Source organism: Contarinia nasturtii, unplaced genomic scaffold (genome assembly GCF_009176525.2).
Source record: "Contarinia nasturtii isolate CC-2019 unplaced genomic scaffold, AAFC_CNas_1.1 Cnas_scaffold_129, whole genome shotgun sequence".
NCBI lineage: Eukaryota > Metazoa > Arthropoda > Insecta > Diptera > Cecidomyiidae > Contarinia > Contarinia nasturtii.
Window position 1 is genome coordinate 11,534,056 of NW_022197486.1, and position 22,679 is coordinate 11,556,734.

General features: G+C 31.9%; 2 protein-coding genes across 4 annotated transcripts; both read right to left on the reverse strand.

Moving 5' to 3' along the window:
- Positions 1 to 1,259: 1,259 nt before the first annotated feature.
- On the reverse strand, positions 1,260 to 17,724 carry LOC116343215. 2 transcript variants are annotated; one of them, XM_031771168.1, is made up of 9 exons: positions 17,583 to 17,724; positions 4,044 to 4,761; positions 3,696 to 3,949; positions 3,464 to 3,609; positions 3,073 to 3,389; positions 2,815 to 3,014; positions 2,397 to 2,727; positions 2,028 to 2,311; positions 1,260 to 1,945 (listed from the first exon to the last, which is right to left on the reverse strand). In XM_031771168.1, exons 2-8 carry the CDS (start codon positions 4,655 to 4,657, stop codon positions 2,071 to 2,073), a joined length of 2,103 nt encoding a protein of 700 aa, XP_031627028.1. In that variant the 5' UTR covers positions 4,658 to 4,761; positions 17,583 to 17,724; the 3' UTR covers positions 1,260 to 1,945; positions 2,028 to 2,070. The 2 variants fall into 2 exon arrangements, with proteins under 2 accessions (XP_031627028.1, XP_031627020.1); XM_031771160.1 differs by adding an exon at positions 16,854 to 17,293 and having other exon boundaries at positions 1,260 to 2,311.
- A 1,119-nt stretch (positions 17,725 to 18,843) lies between these two features.
- On the reverse strand, positions 18,844 to 21,897 carry LOC116342995 (alpha-N-acetylglucosaminidase). 2 transcript variants are annotated; one of them, XM_031770864.1, is made up of 8 exons: positions 21,791 to 21,897; positions 21,504 to 21,639; positions 21,095 to 21,444; positions 20,151 to 21,020; positions 19,864 to 20,079; positions 19,710 to 19,793; positions 19,267 to 19,629; positions 18,844 to 19,205 (listed from the first exon to the last, which is right to left on the reverse strand). In XM_031770864.1, the coding sequence occupies exons 2-8, from the start codon at positions 21,574 to 21,576 to the stop codon at positions 18,912 to 18,914; spliced, it is 2,250 nt and encodes a 749-aa protein (XP_031626724.1). In that variant the 5' UTR covers positions 21,577 to 21,639; positions 21,791 to 21,897; the 3' UTR covers positions 18,844 to 18,911. The 2 variants fall into 2 exon arrangements, with proteins under 2 accessions (XP_031626724.1, XP_031626716.1); XM_031770856.1 differs by having other exon boundaries at positions 21,504 to 21,720; positions 21,791 to 21,845.
- Between the last annotated feature and the right edge of the window lie 782 nt (positions 21,898 to 22,679).

A 22,679-nucleotide genomic window follows, 5' to 3' on the forward strand; every position in this document is an offset into this window, starting at 1 on the left:
TTTTAATTGAAAATTGAAAACTCTTTATACATCGTGCTATTTAGTAAATCGTGGTTTATATACGATGAGAAAAAAATCGAATTTCGACAAAAAATAATGTCACATACATAATATCTTGTTGTTAACTCTTAACCATTTATTTAAGTTTTTTGTTACTTTAATAAATCAAAGTTCAAAATTTTAATAAAAAAAAATGTTTCTAATACAATGCATATGAATAGGTTAACTAATATATCATATTTGATCAACTTCGATGGTAACGAAAGTAGTTCTCACAAAGGTATTTCGATTTTATAATAACAAAATAAATCTGTTTTTTTAAATAAAAGTAAAACTCATGTTATTTTGTGTAAATGTAAATGTTTATTTTCTAAAATTGTGCACATTGAGCCGCGATTTAATCAAAGACAATAGAAAATGTTCGTTTTTGATAAAATCTTACACGAAATAGTACATTTCACTTGTCATCTCAATACCGTCAGAATTTAATGTCACAAAATTACATTTTCTTCAACATTTAGTGTTTCTTTTTTTATTGCAGATCGTTTAACAAAATAAATAGATGGTAATAGATTATATAATAATATAAATTCAATTAAAGCAGTTTATTATTTTTTCTTCCTTTTTTATGTAATAAATTGCTGTATTTTTTATTTTTATTTTTTTATTTTCATTTATATGAGATTCGAATGAAAAAAATATATATATATTTTAGAATCAAAAGAGACAACGTTAACACATTTTTAACCTTTTGGTGATACCAATCGCTATAAACTATAATTCCAGCGTGATTGTTGATGATGTTTAATTATATGTAGTGTGAATAGTGATGTCATTGCTTTCCCCTATAAGTTTATTTAAGATATGCATTTGCATAAAAAAATTATTGTAGATATTTCTACAGCATGTAAAATGATTTTTCAGACAATATATTGAACTAACTGGTCAACCAGCTAAACGGGCTAAAACAATAAAAGTTATTGTTATAATGATGAATCACTTCTATTGTTTTAATAAAAATAATTGATCATTATAACAATAACTTCTATTGTTTTAGACCATTTGGCTGGCTAACGTACTGTCAGCTCAGTAGACCAGTTAGTACAATATATTGTCTGTGATTTTTTCTAGAATTTAAAATGCGTTTAATATCGCTGTGCTTACAAGAATGTTGTCACAAAAAGATTTGTATTTTGGTTGTTGTTTTTTTTTACTTTTGTGTTCAGTGTTATTATGTGAGTTTATAAAATATATTTGAAAACATTCAAGTAACAGACATTTATTTATTCTTTTTTAATGCTTACATTTAATTGCATACATTACATATTTAAATTCTATATTTGATTTACAAAATTGACATTTTATTCACTATCTTATAGTTAAAATGCATTTTTTTTAAATTTTCATAAGCAGTGACGATTCATAGAGCATTCAAAAGATTTCATGTTATTCACAGGCACAATTAAAGACCATTTTCGTTGAATGAAACTGAGGTCATTGAAGGCATTGGTTATATTTGTATCATCAAGTTCGTTTTTTTTTTATTAAATCGTCATTTTGGACAATGGACATATATATGTCATTTAATTAATATCAACATAGTGAATTATTGATTTTGAATCTGTTCTCCTGAGCAATAATCCATGACTTTTCAAAATTATGCTCTCAAGTTGTGTGCTTTTAGCTACATGTGATCACCGTTCGGATGGATAGGTTTTGTATGTAAGTATTTGTATGTGTGTGTGTGTGTGTGTGTGTGTGTGTGTGATATTTGTAGATACATAATATAAATCGCTGTGTTATGTCCGCATATAAATCATCAAAAAAACTACATAATCTCCGTGCTGACTGTTGACACTTAACGGTGATGGTTTCAGAAATATCGTAAATATGAATCAATCAATGATTCTTGAATTCTATGCTAGTCTCTTGCCAGTGAATTAACCTATGGTTCAAAATAATATATGTGTTGTACGTTAAAATGAGTCTCTCTTATATCAGGCAGTGCAAAAAATATATATGCATACACATTGGTTGACAAGTTGTTCGTTTTCTTTTCTTTTTTAATTCTTAATAACGGAACTGGCCCTTCTTTCCGCGACTATTATGGTATATTCGAAGTGGTGTATAATTATTTGATGGCGATGATCCACCATTTTGTTGTGATCCATTGTGCGTTTGCAATTCAGCTGGCGATGGTGGTGGTTGCTGAGCGGCAGCACATCGTTTTCCCAAGTAGCAATGATATAAAATGAAATACAAGCTACCAACTATCGCAGCAACAACGGCCAAATCACGGAAAAGATATGCCCTGAAAGAAATGCAATTGATTTTTTTATTAATATTTTCTGTTTTTTTTTAATTTATTATTGGATTAATTAATTTTTATTACATACCTTAAGCCAGGTGCATAAATTGGTGCCACTAATTTTCCAATTGCGTTACCAATGCAAAGGGTTGCGATAACTGGAACAGCTTGACCGGTTGCCGTGAGACGACGCGGTACCAAATGTCTCATGTACAATACCAACGTTACAAACACAAGGACGAGTGTTATTGATTCAAATGAATGCGTAAACAATGCGTACCATGGCGAATTCATTATTGTCAAAATCGTACAACGAAGGATGTGAAGTGCAAATGATGCAATCAAAACGTTGGCATGGCCACAGTAGTCAACAATATTTTCGGCAAACCACAAACAAATAACGGCCGGAATAGCAGCCACTAAACAAATACAAAAGAAAACATAAATGTGTATTATTATATGGCCGTAGACAATATTGGCAATAAGCAAAGTGCCAATAAACTAACCCGTTAAAACGAGCTTAATTAAAAGCGGTGCATCATTTTCGTTCAATTCCAGTAAATATTCAGGTTGGAAGGTATCAATAACACTCCAAAAGGCTCCCAATACAACAGCAACAACAGACAATGCAATTATCTCGGGCGTATATTTACGAATCGCAGATAAAGGTATGGCCATCATGCCACCGGTATAAATTTGCCACCACCTAGAAATTATTTTTATTATCGATTTGAAATTTCACATCAATTGAAACTGTAACTCACCATTCGGGTGGTGATAATGGGATACTCTTATTAAACAACAAAATTAAAGCCGCCAATATCCATAGAACAATGCACACAATAACTGGCACAAAGATGTCACCGTGGATGCCAACAATTCCGAATATTAAGGGGAAAATGCACCAGGCAAGTGCGCCCCAAGCAAGCTGTCGACCCATCTCCGACCGTCCAGTTGATGTTTCACGAGTTGCAATTATAATTGCAGTATTCAATAGAACAATAATTGACACTGGAAAAATATCGGCTAACGATCGAATTACCAAATACGACCAATATGTCACATTAACGTCTCCTACGATCTGAACGAAAAAATATGATAAATTTATTATGTAATTTTGATTTATTCAATTATAATTGCATTCATCTTATTTACTTTGTAGCATTGACTCTGTGACAAAACTGAATTATCACTATATGGATCCAATAATTCGCATTCAATCATTGGCTTACAATCTGGATTATTGGTAAAGTTTTTCATATACTCAATCTGTGGCGCTGGTATGTCGCAGCTAAAACCATCTACCATTTAATAATGGAAATCAAATATAATTTTATTTAGAAATATTCAATGGATTAATAAAGGAAAATCATCAATTTATACAAACCCAATGGGTAATTGCACCATTCGGCTGAATGAGTTTCATTTTCTTGATTTGTGGCACCACGCAGAACGGTATTTACTTCAAGCGTTTGTTCAAGCGGTTGTGACAAATCATTTATATAGACATGACATTTTTCAATAATATCGTGCCCATTTTCAATTCGTTTCGTACATATATGTGGCGGTGCAACATACACTTTTTTTGTATCTCGTCGATGACGGACTAGTTCCAAATTGCCGTCTGCCAATTCACTGTCCCTAGGTACAAATAAAAAAATGGTCAAATGAGTCAAAACATCTTGGATATATTACACATTATCAGATTTCAATATGATTTATTTGTTTAACTTACCCTTTTGAATCATTATAGTCATCATCGTCTTGTTTTTCTTTTGACGTCGGTACATCATTAATGATGGCTGCCGGTGCTCCTTTTAACCATGGATTATATAGATTTTGAAATTGTGTTGGACTTTGACATGTGTATGTGCAATTCGTAAGTGCAAGGGAACCAATTTTCTCTTTTTCCCAATGATAGCAAGTCTTTTCCTCAAAACAACGTTCTTGGAATATAATTGCACCATTTTTATCACAACCAAAGGATACCTGTGGTTGACGTGACGCTTCCCGAAGCACAGACGGCACCGTCAACAATAAACCATAAGCAATCGAACCCAGAATCAATAGCAGAGCTAAAATACATTGAAGATATCGGCCAAATGATGCTTTACGACGGTCGGCAATTCGATCGATTAATGGACTGAAAATCAATGGTCCAACAATCGATACCAAAGCAACGACGGTGAGAATTTGACTTATTTCTCTAGCCTCCAATCCCAATACCAATAAATGCGGCACAAATGTTGAATACAAACAACTTAAACCACCGTAAAATAAAAATATGACTGCCACAAGTGGCACTAAATTTCGTTTGAATAATTGTTCCGATTGATCTTTGGTTCCCATTTTGTCAAATCAATTACGAAACCTTTTAACTAGTTCGAATTTGTAGTCTATTCTTGATTCTTGTTGATTACACCACGTCAACTTAATTTAGCATGTTTGACGGCCTGAAATGACAAAAAATAAGTAAATTTAAAATCGATTATTTAAATCGCTCAAATGGATATATTAAGTTTCATTTTCTACATCAACCAATCTACAACGAGTCGATTGAATTTTTAGATTGCATTGGAATTATTTTCAACTCATAGTTCGTTAAACCTATCAAATAATTTACCACTCCTGTGGCTGCTTCATAAATATTCCTGTATGCCACAGTGCGTTCAATACATATACTCTACACTATTAGTTGACCTAGTTAAGACGTATCCTTGTATTTTTTTTTTCTTTATACTTGGGGTGGTTTGATGTCGCGTCAAATGTAATTTTCATCCATAAAAACTATAAAGAGCCCACCAATGTGGCTATATAGTATATTGCCGTTATTTACAATCTACGCATTTATTTATAGAATGCCCTGTTTCTCTACATTGATGTGCTGGTATTGTGTGAATCAATTGGAAGAAACAAATATCGGGATATGAACAACAAATTTTTTTTTTAAATATAAATATGCTGTGTTGTGGTAAGCAAACGAAAGAAACGGATAACAAACACACATATATGTTGATTACATCACCACTTGTGCGTGTCATCCGTCCCCTTTCTATTCGAAGTTACAATTGGAAAAAGTTTCAGTAGCACAATAATCGTTACAAATGCTCGATATTAATTTTTCTTCTTCGATTTTCAAACGGAACCATTTAAATATTTATGACTCTTTTCAAACGGTGTCAACAACAAACTAAAATCATACATTTCAAAGATTGTGCGTTAAATATTGGATTTTTATTTTATTCTTTTTGGAATATTTTGTATTCAATAAAGTTCAACGGATCGAGGGAAAGAAAAATAAATAAAACGCGAGCACGCGTGCGGCTGCGTTTTGTGTTTCGAATATTTATCCTTCTGTACGACATTTACGTGATTACTTGGAAGTAATTCTGACTTTTATATGTTAGCAAGCCGTGCAAGAATCTCCTGAATTCATTCTTTTGTTAATGTATTTGCTCGATGTACACACAAATATGCGTTAGCGCAAACAATACCACACTCCCCCCGATATTGAAGAAAACAAAACAAAAACGATAATGGTTGCCAATTAACTTGCGTATCATTTTACGCCATTGATTCAAGCCGGAATAAAGTGAATCGCTCATGAAAATCACAGTTACATTGTGATATCATATATTTGTTGTATTGGCAAATGTTTCATATAAATAAAATACACGTGAATTAATCCATTCATTGGTTCATTCATCCAAAATCGAACTATGAATATTTTAAACAAAAATTCTTGTTTTGAATGTTAAACAAAACAATATTTAATTAATATGTACCGCTCATCGTCACTAATGTTCCAAAAAATTATCGTAAAATATCTTGTCCAACAAAATATCTAACGACCAAAATGAGTTGTCGAACAATGAATCGATCCATTATTCTCTAGATTATTCTGATCGAAAAGGTTTGCAATTTTTTTTTTTTGATGAAAAAATTGATGAGTAATTTATTTGAAACGAGTTCGACATTAGAAAAGCCTATTTCGAATCTAATTATAGAGTGACGAATTGTTGGTTTTTGTTATTCAGACAGTAAGGCGTATGTACGAAGTGACTATTATAGTTCAGAGTGTACTGCGTACCAAATTTTTTGTTGGGCTTGGCATAATTCAAATACGTCTGAAAATAGATGACATAGAAAATGTGTGTTCATCGCAAAAAAAAAATCACACATAGCAGCAGAGTGAATATTTTTGGTGTTTTTAATGCGATAATTAATAACAAAATGAAAAGAGATTTTTCCTGTGTGGTGCAACCTTTGTGCTACTATGTTAAAAAAAATTGTGGACATTTTGGTTTTTGTGTGAGCTCATAGTTTTAAAATAAATATTTTGATTTGATTTTATTATAAAAAAAAAACTATGCACATGGACATGGACATAAGCGAAAGGCGACAAACAAGATTGCGATCGTAGTCGATTGCATCATCATCACTTGACGATGATGACACTTTACACAATATTGTCCCTATCTCACGAAATTCGTGATCAAAATAGAAACACAGTTTTGGGGCAAGCATTTTATTAAAATGAAGCGACAATGTAAGCCACATTTACTTACAGGCAAATTGCTATTGCCGAAAGTAATCGATATGAAGTGTACACCTAAACAGTAACAAAATCGATGTATACTCACAAATATGAGCGTGTATAAACAAAAAGAAAAATACATACGAACGAATCGTGTATTATGCGCTATTTTATATGGTTTATAAAGTCCGTGTCGAGTCGATTATAACGATGATGATGATGATGTCATATGTATATTTTGTTCTAACGCTTTGGATTTGCTTCCTTTCATTCTTGAATTAACATCTAGTCGCATTGGTATTGCCAACACACCAATGTGTGCAACACTCTATTCTAGTAGACCACAAACACATGCACGGATTGTGATTAATTGTTTTAATTATGCCGTCGAAACATTTCGGTGTTTTTCGACGAAACTGATACATTGAAGAATTCATTTTTTTTCGTAATCTTTAATAGACATCTTTTTTCGTGGTATAGGTAGTAATATGAATGGCTTGAAGCGAGTGAATAAGAAGAAGAAGAAAAAAATGGAAAGTTAACGTAATCGCTTCAAAAACGACACTTATTGAATCGCTTTGTATGTGTTTGTCATCTGTTCGTTGATTGACCTCATCGCCATCAAATGCTTGAATCAGAAATCATTTTCATTTCTAAATACGAATAAATTCGTTTTTGATTTTATATTATTAATTGAACGACGGATTTCCGGTTGTCGATAAACTGTTTACTTGCAATAAATTGTTGGCCTAATGCTTAGTCAAAACGAAACGGTTTATATAAGCCGCTTCAAAACAATACACATAAGCTCCTTATTTGTCGATTTTATGCGCAAACGTCTCGACGATGGCTATGAATGGACACTGATTTAACGAATCACGTATTTCATTTATGTGATCAAAGTCAGAAGTCAAATTCAGTGCGATACTATGCGCACATTTGCTTTGTCATTCATTTGCAAGCGATTGAAGGAAAAACAAAAAAAAGACTTCAAATCCAGCAACAAATAAATCTTCGATAGTAATGTTTTTTTTTCTCTTCGTTTGATTTATTTTGTATCAATACTATAAATGTTGACGTTTGTTGAGCGCTAATGGAATTCATTTAAAGAAACACTACAAGACAACATAATTTAAACACATTAAGACTTCAACGCATAAGAACATTGCCGACCGAGTTGAAACAGTCAAAATTGAAAAACACATAATTGAAAAATAAGATATTATAACACAAATAAACAATAATTATTATTACAGAATATTAAAATAATGAAGTAGATTTGTATGTCGTTAAATTTTTTGCGTGCACTTTTCTATATGACGTCAGCTCAACAACAATGTATCCAATATTCCTGATACATAATGTACTAAAATAGCTTTTCGACCTTGCGAAAATGTGCAAAAGCTGATCTATTTGTTTAAGCTTCTCACATTATGGAAATCATACCCATTCCATTGTATTAAAGGGAATCGATGGATTTTATTGCGTACATCTCAATGGGTTTAATAAAAAAAAAACACAATTCTTTCAAACTAGATATAATGCAGCTACATTCGCATAGTAGACTTAAAAGTAATTAAATTCTTAATGAGATTGCATGGATTTCTTGTTTCTCAGCAGTTCATGTAAAATGAAATCATCGACAATTATGCAAGGGAGAAAACATTGTTGCAAGCAGTTCATATTCTATTTGTGTTGCTTTCGGAACAGACAAAAGCTCATCACTTCATTCGATACACCATGGAAGCACCGTTTGCTACAAGCAAACTATTACAACATTGAGATCAACATGGACTTTTTTCTAATTGAAATTTGTTGGTTTTTTTTTAATTCGGCATTGCTTTTAACATCATTTAAACGGTTTTTAACGTATTTGTTGATTCAATTTTCACATCGTTTCGAATTGACTTGGTAATTAACATGTAACCTGCTAAGAAAGCATCTTTTTTCTATGGAATTGTTTTTTTCTTCTTCTTTACAATATCATTTGTTCATTGAAAACGAAAAAAAGGCAATTTCAAACTTTTCTTAAAAGTTTTTTTTTTCGAAGTGATTTTAATCATATATTTTTCATCTATTTTCATTTTATGATCATGAAAATGATTTAATAAAATTGAAAATTATTTATTGATGTTTTATTGTTACTTAATAGCACATCTTCTGTTATATCTATATTCATCGTTTTGAAGGGTTTTTGGTAGATCTATCAACTTTTGGAAAGCTAATTGACGTGACTAATAGTGAGAAATTACTCTCCGGTGTATTATTAGCAATAGGTGCGGTGTGAACATTTATTAGATGTATATACAGATATGTCTTTTTTTCTAAATGTTCTCGGAGCCGTTAGGTCTCTTCGAAAACCGAGTAGGTTTGAAAATGTTTGATTCAAATAACATCTAGTGAATGGTTCAAATGACTAAATATTGAGAATATTATATTTCATTTTTATTAGCACAAAATCAGCTGGAAAATATATCTTATACAATACAGTCTAAGTACAAAAAGTCACAAATGAATTCAAACAGATACCAGACTGAACTGAAATAGGCGTTTGTCATTCCATTATATCCAGGGCTTGCCATGCCATATGATGGTTTTATAATGCAAACAAATTTATCATGAAAACACGATAGAATGAAGGTCTTAACTAAAATACAATGTTTATAACCGAATTTAGATAATCTACAGCAAAAATTTAGAGTTATACGATAAAAAATGTTGATGACTCCCATAAAATGAATGGTAACAGTGACCCAATTTTAAATCTGATTTAAACACATGACTCAATTAAAAAAAATTATGGTAAAATTGGCAGTGAATGAAACATCCGTTGGTAGAAAAATATGACATGAATATAAATGCACAAGTGCAAAATAAGAGAATGATTCTTTACAACGGGCCCTGCTAACCTTATTCCATGCATTCTACAGATTGCGTTACGCTTACGCCTTCCGAACTCTTCTGTGTGCACATTCTCAATAATTCAATTATTTTTTGACTTTCACTTATTGCGCATTTAGTTTTGTTTATTCTCACACACCAAATGAATTCGGTGCGAGTTATTTCATCGAACGATGCTTGTTGATAGAACCTTTTTCCTTTGTTTATCAATTCATTGACAGGTAAGGTTGTTTTAAGGTAATATATCAGCGGTATAGTGAATGTTGTAAGCACCGAAAAGATCATATATTTATAACCGGTGGGAAAATTGGTTATAGGAGCTAAAGTAATTTACATTCGTTCAAAAACATTCGATTTTCGATGAATCACACAAGCAAATTATGAAGAAGAACAAAAACAAGTCTAAACATATGTTAATTGCCGCCCGGATCGATTCATATTCGTTCCTTTTTTTACTGTACGATTCAACATTTTGTCGTCGTATTGAGGGAGTTAGAGAGTCGTAACGTTACGTAGTATAAATAGAGCGGTATAAAAAATGTGTGCCGTTTACACAGTAAAATGCTATAAAACAAACGTATAAACACCAACGCTGAAAAATGGACGATGATGTCATCAGATTTGGGTTGCTACTTTTCTTGCCGAAAAAAAATTAGTTTGTAACGCCAAAGTGTTTGTTGACTGTTTTGTTATCATATAAATTCACAGCTATTTTTTGAATGTTTATGCGAACGTAATAAATCAATTGAGTTACTTTCAATCAACTCCACTTTGACATTTCGTTCGTGTAATGTGATTACACGTATTTTAAATAATTCGTAAAGGAAAACATTGCTAATGCACTTCCAAAAATTTTTATTTGTTTTACTCAAATAGACAAAGAGCAATTGACAAATATATATATATATATATATATGTCTCGAAAGGTTCAAGTTTATCAATATATCAATGCTTGAATGATTCACAAATTCTTTTAATTTTATTATACTCAATTAAAATTGAAAATATTAATTGAATTAAATGTTGAAGAAGCCACACGATAGCTTGACAAATAAAACGTGTAAATGCTCTTGGATTGTGTCGCCAAAACAAGTGTGTCCGACCATAAATTAATATGTTCGAAGTAAAGGTCATGTATTGCAATCAATTCACTCAAACGGAATAACAATAGATTTTTTCTTAAATATTACAGCATTGTTTGATCAACTCATGTAGATATTATCGTCACATAAACTTAAATATCGAGAAAAAAAAAAAACAAATAATTTATTTGTTTGAAATGAAAAACGTTTCATTTAATTATTATTTTGGATTGATTCTACAACTCTTAAAATGTAATCATGTAAATAGAGAGTTGAAATTGACTGAAATTTGGTATTATTTGAAGGCATATCCTACGCTAAAAAGAACGTTGTTCAAAAGTTGATTACGATATTGATTGAATGAAAATAAAATGTGGGTTGCATTCAAATATTTACTGTTCAAAGCCAAAACACTTGAACAAAACTCGATAAATTTGTAGAACATAATTTGTATCCGAATTCCGTTTCCAAATAAATACATGGATTGTTACATAACATAAAAAAAACACTTGCTACAGACTAATGCTCAAACATATCGAAATAGTTCATTTGATCTCAATTTATGGTCTCATTTATCAGATTAACCTAATGATTCTGCATTATTGCACCGAAGCGAGTGTGTGCACTCTGTTTAGATTAGTGGTGGAAAATAAACGCATAATCGTTCTCAAACATTTACCAAACTTTCATACACACATTTTATGTGCACATGGCCGTGTGATATATATATATGGTTTTTTTCGTAATATTTTTTTCCGAAGTTCTTTTTTTTTTAATCGAAATTTATTAAGGGGTTACGCATCAACAACTTAGCGATTTCGTTTCTCTATTTTTGGCTTCAAAAAAAAAGAAGATGAAATCAAAAGAACTCGTTTCAATTTATCCTTTGCTCTTTTAATCATGAATGTCATGATTAATACGGCACATCCGAAAATATATTGTGAGTTGTAGTGTTATTTCACACATTCGCTCCAAAATAGGTAACAGTTTGATGTGTTTTAAAACAGTTTTCATTTAAAAAGAAATGCGTTGAAAGCCTAACGACTTATCAATTTGTTGCGCATATTATTGTAAATGTAAATCGCATATAAAATGTTACATCTTTTTTCGGTTCGTATAAAAAATCTATCTTGTAAAATACAATCAGGACTCATGCCCAAATATTTGACTTGAAAATTGAACACAAAAACAATATATGTTGAAAGTGATTTCGCGGTGGCCCCACATATTTGTGTATTGAACGGTCTAATTCTGGATCTGACACAAATTCTTTCGCACCAATCCTGCATACGGGTCTCAGAAGAAATCACACCGTTTTATTTTTAGTTCGACGGAAATTTCTTTGTTCCTAAACATACATATTGCCAATTCTATTTCATAATTGCCTTTTATTTGCTTCTTTTTTTTTTGTTTCTTTAATGCCGACCGAGTAATAAGTACAAAAACATTTGTGTTTCACAGCGTCAAACAAATTTGTATGCAATTTTAATATTTTATCATCAATAATCAATCAGCATACTAAGTTTCCTGTGGAAATCGCTGCCGCGTTGTAATGAAAGCGCGTGCATTTGATTTTGATCTGTGATCCAATCAATCATGTAAAACACATCACCATATGTTTCAGTTGTACTATGTTTATTTCTAACAAACGCGATTATCTGATGCCACTCTTTTAGATCATTTATTTCTCCAATTTCTTCCATTTAAGTTAGTTTCTTTTTGAATGAAGCCGCCTATGACCGATTATGATTTATTACTCGAATATACGTTTTAAATCGTCTTGCAAAAAATGCTACTTACGTCAGATCTTGCCGTTATTATTATTATTATTGTTTTAGTGATCGGGCATTGCATACAGATGTCATCAAAGCTAATTTTGAGAAGATATCAATTCTCTTAATGAGTTCACGTAATAAAACGCGGTGAATATGATTGTTTTATGCCTTACAAATTTTATTTTATGTGAAATCATGTTTTTTTTTCTCTCCCGTTTTAACCGCGTTTTTATTAGTCAATTATCAAAATAGCGGTACAAACTACGTACAGAAGCAACCAATTATTAAACACAAATAAATATGGAATTATACTTTGAAACTGTACTAACCGTGTCAATAATAAATGACCCATCGGTACAGCGAGAACAAAGCATTAAACAGTTACCAGTTTTATAGTGAGATTTTATCTCAGAGAAGAGAATCATACTTAACAGCAGGGACATTGCATTGAATTTATCAACGAAAAGAAAACAGTGGCAAATTATTTTCAAAAAAGTGTTGTAGCTTTCGGAACACACTGTGTATATTGCAGATCAATTTGTTGTTTTGTTGCAAATGGCAATTGATTGATATGAAATGTGTAAGCTGCGTCGAAGGATTTGTACAGAAGTATGTCTGCAGAATGGTCATCACACGTTTATGATGTGTTTTTCATGCAGTTAAAACCAAACAAGTCGCTTCTTTTAGTTTTTGCTCTGGCAAAACTTTGACATTGTGATAAATGTATACACATATTTGTTTGTTGATACACCGCTGTCTTCGATTTCAATTGGGCAAAAATCGAAGCGAAGAGACGCGGAAATATTCGAAGGCCAAAAGTAGATTGTACGGTGCACAAATACACAGCCAACTGGTTTGACTGGTCAGTACTGTAAAAAAAAAACATTTCAATAATTTGGCAATAAAACATACGGTTCTTCATATCAAATTGAATTGATAGAATTTTCGATTTATCTGTTATTGCATTAATAAACCTAAGTATTTTATATTGATTGGTATTTGCATTAAAAGCAACTCATCACCTTTCAATAACAACAGCAAAAAAAGATTATTACAATTAACCAAACTGGTTTTGAGATAGAAAATAATATTATTGAATTAGACGCTGATTTAATCTTTTAATCCAAGTAAGTGGCCCGTCGAGGAAAGCATACCATCTAATTCCGTTTAATTGATTTTGTACATTTTAAAATGAGCGTAAGCTCATTAAATGCGTTTTAAATTATTTCAGAATGCTTAACAATATGAACAAAACACGCTACTTGTACAAAAATTAAAAAAAACAACAAATGTGCAGAAACACAAAATGTCTTCCATTTCTGATGTCATCATATTTAAAAGAAATCGAAAACACTGAAAACTTTAGAAATGACATCATTTTCATCCAACTATTGTTGGGCAACAGAACGCTGACCGTGCATATATATTCACTGATCATTGATAAATTTAGATGGCTATCGGCATACATGTATATGTTTCGACGTCGCGCATAGTTTTTTGTTTTTTTGGATACATGCTCATAGCATAATATGAATATGAATATTCGTCGCGGGTATTAAATGATGAACCTATTATGATTATACCTTCGATATTCGAATCTGTCAACAAGTTGTGATTCATAATTTCGTTTATGAACGTTGAAGTGGCCGACAGCTAGCACAATTTTAATTAAAATTAATTTTAATTGAAATGTCAAGCATATTTACTAAATATTTCATTTTTCTCATACTCATATATCAAATTCAATGGTAATTCAATCAAAATCGATCTACCAATTTCACGGAGTAGCTGACATTTTTAATCAAAATGTAAAGCGAATGTGTTGCATTGATGCCCACACTTACTTCGTAATAAAAACAAATTTAATGATCATTATGTGGCATTTTGTGAAAAAAAAATTTTTTTTTTCAAACGGCAAAATATTTCGAAGTTACGTTTATTCGGCCATGTGATATGACTACGGTTTTTATAGCCGTCGAGTACAGTGTTTCTATCAAGTTGGGAACAGCTCTTGGATCTTAGATTAGATTTAATTCAATGTGGATACGAGCACTCTAAAAATACATGACTTTAAATGACTTCATACTTTCTCGGGATCAGTTCTTTTTTATATCTTCAATTTAAATGTTTCGGTTGGATTTGAAGGCACTAATTCCTTTCATTACTGCTATCTTTTTTTATTGAAATGTTATGGCTTCTATTTTTATTTTATTGTCTCCGGTTGCTCCTGGGACAAATGACAAATTCAATTTGTACTTTGTCAACGTGTTCCCAATAGAGAGATCAAGGTTTAGTCGTTTATCAATTGAACTCGATATTATGATGGGAATTCATTTGGGTAGTCAACATCTAAAACGTGATGTTCCACCGATATGTGACTCAAAATCAAGGCAAGAGCGTATTGTTTGTTACGCATAAACTATGGATACAAATATGGACAACACACAATTTAGTTTTGGTTGAGCCGATATTATTACGCAATAGAAGAAGAGTCAATTCAATGACGTCGATATATTTGAAAATGCCGCGAAGTGTTTGTGAGTAAGAAATTGAAACTAATGGCAAAAAGATAAAAGAAGAAGAAAAAAAATTGTATCGAGTTAGAGTATGGAACCAAAGAAGAAAAAAAAACGATTGGTATTTCCTAACACATGTCGCGTCGTAAACGTATACCGGTTCAGTGAATGTGACGACGCGCTCCGCGGTGTGCGCATTAAAAAAGGCAGCAAAACCAAAAATAATAACAAAGAAATAGAAGAATAACGATGAACAGAACAATACACTATAAAATATGCGCATAGTTTCAGAGTTTTCATTACTTCGTTCTGAATTAGTTTGTTTGGTGTGTGTTTTATTTGTATATGTGTTTCGTATGCATATATGTGTGATATAGTTTTTTTTGCCTTCAACTTCATTTTTTTTCGTGGTTGAGTTCTACTTTTTTCCCTTTTCCCATTTAAAACAGCACTCATTATTGCACGATTTCATCTTCTAAATGGGTTTCACCTCTTCTTCTTCATACCATTTTTTTTTTATTTAATCATCATTTTCATTAACGTTCCGTGTGTTATTTGTATAACTCAAGCTTTACGTATCTTGATGTGTCATGTATGTGTGTGTACGTGAATTTTATTTGATGAATTTTAATTCAGTGCGCGCACCTCAAAATGTTTATGTTTACGATACACACGGTAAATGTATATAAATGTATTTAGGTATATACGCAGTTCGTATTATCGCCGGTTGAATGCAAGTTGACATTTTATTTTTTCGACACCGAAGGACATCATGATACTCAACAGATGAAATATGCAAACCATACGGTGCCAACCAGTTAGATTTAATTTGACTAAATTTAGTTATTATTATCATTAAAGCAACCCCTCGTTCTATTGACATTTCAAATGCAGGCCAAATCGTTTGGCCCAAAATTCCACGAATTTTAATTATATTCAAAACCAAAATATTCAACGTTCAACGTCGGAAATAGCAAATAAAGCGTAAGAAACGAATCAATGGATCTTATGAAACTGAGCAAGAAGAGAGTAATTTTTAACGGTTTTCCCATCGATTTTTCAAAAAGGCATGGAAAATTTATTCATGCTTTTGTCGTGAGTGCATGCATATGATCATTTTTGATTTTATACATAATCCGGTAAAAGTTGGTCAAATCGTGATTACGGCCGTAGAACACGACGATTGCCCTCATGAATAAAGAAACTATATATTGATAACTTGTCCACCAAAGCAAGTTTCAGTTATTGGTAATTGGTCCAAATCTATTGAAGAATAATTTTTCTTGCGTCGTATCAAAATAAACCGGTTCTCAAGAAACATTTGTTTCAAAACAGAATATTTGCAAATTTTTGTTGTTACATTTTTGTTTGATATTGTACGTATTAATGTGTAATGTATTCTTGGACAATAGAAAATCACTAGAGCATTTTATGTAATATTTAAGATTCAAATATCCATTATCCAATATACATAAAGCCGAGTTAATGAATCGTTGTTTTGCTTGATTTAATTGCCTTTTTTTGTAAAACAACTCGTTATCCCAATTTTAAAGCTAATGTGCACTTCATTGCTGATAACAATTGATTAAAAGAATGAGTCTTGAGACTTTTGAATGAATGTCACGATATCAATTGATTACCTCATGACTCTAAATACCTATTCGTTAAAATGCGTTGTATGTACTTTGAAAATCCATCAATAAATGATAAATCATTAAGAATTCGAATGTCTACCTTTCAATAAAAACGTTCGTATGATAATCCACAAAAATAAAATCAATGTTTCCTTCACTCAAATATACGTATATCGCTTCTGTATTCTCTTGTAGATTCACTGACGATAGATGGACAATGATTTGTTACAGTTCAGTTCACTCCTTTCTGTTTTGAGCATAAATTCATTTGTTTCTTGCCAAACAAAACAATTATGTGGCTTTTATTTTTGCCCACTATGTTTGTTTTTTTTTTTTGTTTTTTTTTTTCAATCTTAGCGGTAATTTGAATACCCACTTCACTTTTTGATCTGGTTTTGCGACTTAATGGTTTTAAATGAGAGTTCACGACTAACTTTTACTGAATTTTTTTTTTTTTTTGAAATAAAAATCTTATGAAATTTGAAATTCAATTTTTTAACCGTGATCTCACAACTGTTGTTATTTATATCTCTGAAATGACTGAAAATCAATTGGTATTTGCTAAGAGCAATAGAAAGAGTTTAGATATCCTTTTCGAATTTGAAACAAAACTATAAACAATATTACTACACAATTGAACTGATTCGCGCGATTTGAAAATTTTGAATTTGATTGAACGTGCTTCAAAATTCTAAATAAAACATTTAGCACGTTAAACAATTTTTTTTTAAATATAGAGTTATTTATAGCATCGATTACACAAATTAAAAGGTTCAATTCTCTTTTTTCGTGTGTTTGTGTGTATGTGAAAATTTTGGTTGAAACTTACAAACACAGATTTTGGAAAAAATGTGAAAATGAGAGTGAAAAATACGTATGGGAACAGAACGCGCGAACGAGATTTAAAAGTGCGCTCGGGATCTATTTCGAATTTCGACTGCTTTACGCAAATTTTAGAGAGCAACTAGTTGGTCAATCCACACACATCTCTGTGTTGAGCTGCTACGCGAACGATATCTGTACACAAACATATGAGCGGAGCGAGTGCTCAGTCGCAATGAAGCTTTGAAACACGAGCATGTTTCATGTACACACGCACTGCGTTGAATTTCTTCATGCATTCGTACGAAACGTTTTCCGATAGATGTGTATGTATTGGTTTGGTATATTGGCGCCTTCATTTGAACATTCGTCAATATTAAAATTGAAATGGAACAGTTGAAATGTCAATTGTGAATGTAAAACAATCAATTTTTTTTTATTATGACCTGATAACGGCTGATTTATACCTTTTAAACATTCTTTTTCTTCATTAGAATCACAACAAAACAACATGAGTGTTGGCATGAGTTTTAAAATTTATTTGATGATGATAAATTGACAACGTTAATTGTATTTAGACTGTAGTCATGTAAATATTTATCAATAAATTTACAAAAATCCCTATATTTCTGAATTCGGTCGGTCGATAGAGAATTTCTAATATAATACAATCAGATAATTTGTTCAACTTTATTTAATTTATTGTTCAATACGGATTTTTTTTTTGTTTTCCTTTTGTAATTATTGAAAGTTTCGAACGAATACGACCGAACACGAATCGAAAAATATTTATACGAACGAACATTTTTTATACAAACGCGTTCGTAGCCATCACTGATTGAAACTTGTTCAATATTTTTGCTTCAAAATTCGGAATCATGCAATTTTGTTGAAATATATAAAAAATAAATAGATGTTTTTTTCTTTTAGTTTATTGTTGTGTAGCAATCGCTCCTTACATTCTAAAAAATTATAATTTTGTGATGTTTTAAAACTAAGCTAAAATTAAAAGTAACTGAAACTATGTAAAATGAAATAGGTTATCTCACCTTAATGCGAGTTTTCAATTCTCATCATTTAAAGGTCTCAAAGCACATATCCCATAAAATATTAAAAAAATGATTTCAAGTGACAAAGTTCAAAATGATCTACTTTAAATTCACTTTTCAAGCTAAAGCATAATTCTCCAATTAAATTCAATTTGCATTCAAAATTCAAATGTGCATATTTGTGCAACCCATCGTATTCAATAAAACTTTTTATAACAATTCGTCCTCAATCGGTTTTTATTCGGAATAACAGTCAGATTTAAAATTGAATAGTTACAAAAAAAAAATTAATTTTCAATCAGCGCAATAATGTCTACATGCCATTTTTGTAAAATTTTACGTGAAACTTGAATAGTGTCTCCGTCAACATCAGTATTATATTCTTTGCGAGAAACTGTGAATGGTTCTTCGATTTGTCTGAAAATTTTTTGACGGGTCTTGCTGTCACTGAATTTTCCATTATTTTTCTTGATACTTTCACCGAGCTCAAAGAATAAAACCTGCCATCGTGGCAAACAATAGTCTCGCACAATACCGGCCCATTGTTTATGTGCATAATCGACGATTTGTCCATTGGGCCCCTAATGTTATTTAAAAAAATTATGTTATTTATTAATAAGCATTCTTGCGTTCATAACATACCCAGATAGTGATTTGATTTCGAGCATTGTATTCGTACAAAATTTCTTCAAGTTCATTGGTAGCCAGCGATTTAGCGCTGGCGATCCATTTTCCAAGTAAGAAATGTTCATTTGTTTGCAAAATCTTATCTAAATCCAGTAATATCGACTCGAATATATATTGAACTCTTTCCAATGCCTTTAGATCTTTGGATCTAAACGCTGTTTTTATTTCAGAGTATAACAGTTCAATTTTATTCTGTAGAAATTGTCGTGTTATATCTACGAGATCATGTTTAAATAGTTCATTGTCAATAATTAAATCCTCTGGAGTCTTCAACAATTCATCGAGAACATCGTCAATTAATGTTAAATTGTACCACGTCTGTAAAATGATTAGTTAATTTACAATTATTTACTGTGCTTTTCGAAAATGTTTTTTTTTTTTTTAAATTGCAAATATACCCAGGGTGTATAAATTATCGATGGTCGACGACAAACTATATATTTTCCATGGTGTGAAGGCCCATCGTATGAATACACGGTATCCTAGTAGTTATGATATAAAGGCAAGAATTAGATATGACACATTTAACATACTTAAGCTAGTCTAATGTACCTTGAGTATACTCCATGCGTTTTGAATGTTATCATTTTTTAAGCCATACCGATTGAAAGTGTATTCGTCGAGCCATTTCGAAACGTTTGTCGAGTCTTGGTACCACGCTCGATCCAAAGCAAAATCATACATAACATAATTTTGATTTATTCCTTCTGGGGTAATTCCAACTCCAATCATTGATGAATTATGGAATTTTCTTGCTTTTACAATTTCCTAAACGAATTTCGAGCAAGACGTATTGTAATAGAGTTATACATTTTCTTAAAAACCATCAAAATTGTCACCTGATTGATAATATTGAAGTTGCCTTGCATTCCGAGCGTTCCACCGAAATTGTGTAACATACACCAAATAAATGGTTGACCATAGAATGACATCGTGGTTTGCCACAGTGGATGGATGTCAGCATGAAGATCGAGAACAAGTATTCTTCCAATCGGAACCGATGTCAAAAATGCCTTTACAAGATTGCTATTCCACATTGGATTCAGAAAGAACCAGCCTTGTAGTAGCCAAATTGCATTTGGATCAACTTCTTTCATCGTCATATAAATTGTATTCGACACTTTTGAAATGTATTCGACAGTTTGATTTGAAGGGTTCATTTCGTTAAATGGATCGGCAAAATAAATGTGATTTCCATTGCCATACTCTTCAATTACTTTAGTCAAAAATAATTTTCCGACTTTTTTAAAAAGTGGATCTACCGGATCGATGAATAATGGGCAGCAAAATTCCGTTGGAAATCGATCCCATATCGGCATAGATGTATATGTTGCATTTGGGAAAATTCGTTTGAAAGCTTGTGGTATATGACCGCTGAATGCCGGAAGTGCAACAGCAATACCCAGATTTTGGAGCGATGAAATCATTTGCTTTTGTAACGCCGATGACCAAAGTTTAAAATTTTTGGATAGCGGACCACCAAAACCTCGGATATTGCCCATACGTTGCCAAGCAAAAAATGCAGGACCAGCTAAATGATCATCAATCTCATCTTTTGTCATGCCCAATTCGCCGTAAACATTGGTCCAAACCTTTTCTTGTGTCGGCGCCAATACCAGCGATATGCCCTGCATAGCCATCCAATCGATATGTTTAACCCAATCTTTCCATTGCCACCAAGCAAAACTATAGGACCATGTGCATACATTCTTTATTTTTACATAAAACAAAAAAATTCGTTAATTACTTGACATAGGACAAAAAAACCTGCATTTTACTTTACCTGGTAGTAAATAAAGCGACTCATCGATGTTTCTGTTACATTAACATCGGGCAATTCGTCCGGTATATCGATTCGATATCCATCCCAAGACACATGACTATTACAGTAAAATTTCAAATAATGATAAAATCCTTTACACGCAATCACACCAGATGTGGCTCTAATTTGCACAATATCATCGCCGTTGGCCTTGATCAATTGAAATGTGTGCAATGGTAAGTCGCTGACAATTGTCACTTCAAATAGATGCGCATGTAATGGTACGGTTCTATTGATCACCTGTTGAGCAGCTATACCTTGTACATCTGCAGATACTGTCGGTTTTGTGCTTTCAAATATTGACTCAAATTCTACGGAGAAACAAAAAATTATTTCAAATTTAGAGTAATAATTGGCTTTTCAATGTTACCTTTGCTCATTCCATTGCTCAGAGCCACCGGTAGCACAACTATGAAACAAATCACTTGTGCTGAGAGCATCATTTTAATAAAGATCTTTTTTTTTCAGTGTCCAAACGTCCTTCTATGCTGGCATACAACGATGCACTAAACAACATATTATATAAAACCAACAAATGTTTCATATTCTTTTTATTAACTGACAAGATAACATCACACTTTTGTCTACTAATAAATAAAATGTTGTGATAAGTGATCACTTAAAAAAAATCCATTTGCTTATACTATGCATACATACATCAATTTGAAAAAATATCAGCTTCAACTACAAACAAATTGTTTGCAGTTTAGTTATGGTTCTCACTGTAATCGAAATACTGCTATTCAGTCTCATGCTCATCTTCATGATTATGATTTACAACAACGTCGCAAACACACATTTGTAGTGCGATAAAGTCAGCCGCTCCATTTATCAACAGTGTATTTGCATCATGCTGCTGTTGATATTCAAAATGCCGACAAAGATGATTTATCATGCGGCTACTACTTCGTAGTGCTGCCACATTCTATCGGCTTACAAACATTTCGAAATGCGACTACATTGTACGATGTGTGTCAGTGTGAGAAAAAAAAAACACTCTCCATTGAAAAACCGTTAACTTTGCTTGAGGTATTGTATTGTCATTTGTCTTACACTTCGACCGAACTATATTGTTCTGTCTGTAGCATTCTCCTTTCAACAATCATTCACATAGTTTGGTGTATAGTTTGCATGTATTCATCGCATCTTTATTTACGCACCAACAAAAAATAAGCAAACAATAATTGAAAACGGAAAAATACAATTTTGATGTGAGCTTTGATGGGAACAAATTAATCGTGACTTTTGTCATTTTTCATTGGAAAATTATCAACAATGTCAATAAATCGTGGACGTGATATCTATGATGCAAGCGAAAGAGATTATCGTACGAAATGTAAGAAATGGATTGAAGAGCAACTGAAACCAATGGTGAAGGAATCAAATCCAACCCAAAATTCGTGTGCATCTAATCGTAAGAAGCAGACATTCGAACAAATGAGCAGTGCTGCAAAAAAGAATGAATTCGAACGATTTGAAAAGAATGCTGAACAAAATTCGAGCAACAATCATGACTTTTTTGAACCATTTTTGGACTATGAAAATT

What these genes read in the sequence shown, in the direction of transcription:
- LOC116343215 (XM_031771168.1), bottom strand. Translation starts at nt 4,657, where the DNA reads ATGGGAACCAAAGATCAATCGGAACAATTATTCAAACGAAATTTAGTG. An exon ending in ATGGTGCAATTACCCATTGG is followed by an intron (nt 3,610 to 3,695) that starts GTTTGTATAAAT and finishes ATTAAATGGTAG; the next exon opens with ATGGTTTTAGCTGCGACATA. An exon ending in ATTTATGCACCTGGCTTAAG is followed by an intron (nt 2,312 to 2,396) that starts GTATGTAATAAA and finishes CATTTCTTTCAG; the next exon opens with GGCATATCTTTTCCGTGATT.
- LOC116342995 (XM_031770864.1), bottom strand. Translation starts at nt 21,576, where the DNA reads ATGATGCTCTCAGCACAAGTGATTTGTTTCATAGTTGTGCTACCGGTG. An exon ending in GTCGCTTTATTTACTACCAG is followed by an intron (nt 21,021 to 21,094) that starts GTAAAGTAAAAT and finishes GTAAAAATAAAG; the next exon opens with AATGTATGCACATGGTCCTA. An exon ending in CGATAATTTATACACCCTGG is followed by an intron (nt 19,630 to 19,709) that starts GTATATTTGCAA and finishes ATCATTTTACAG; the next exon opens with ACGTGGTACAATTTAACATT.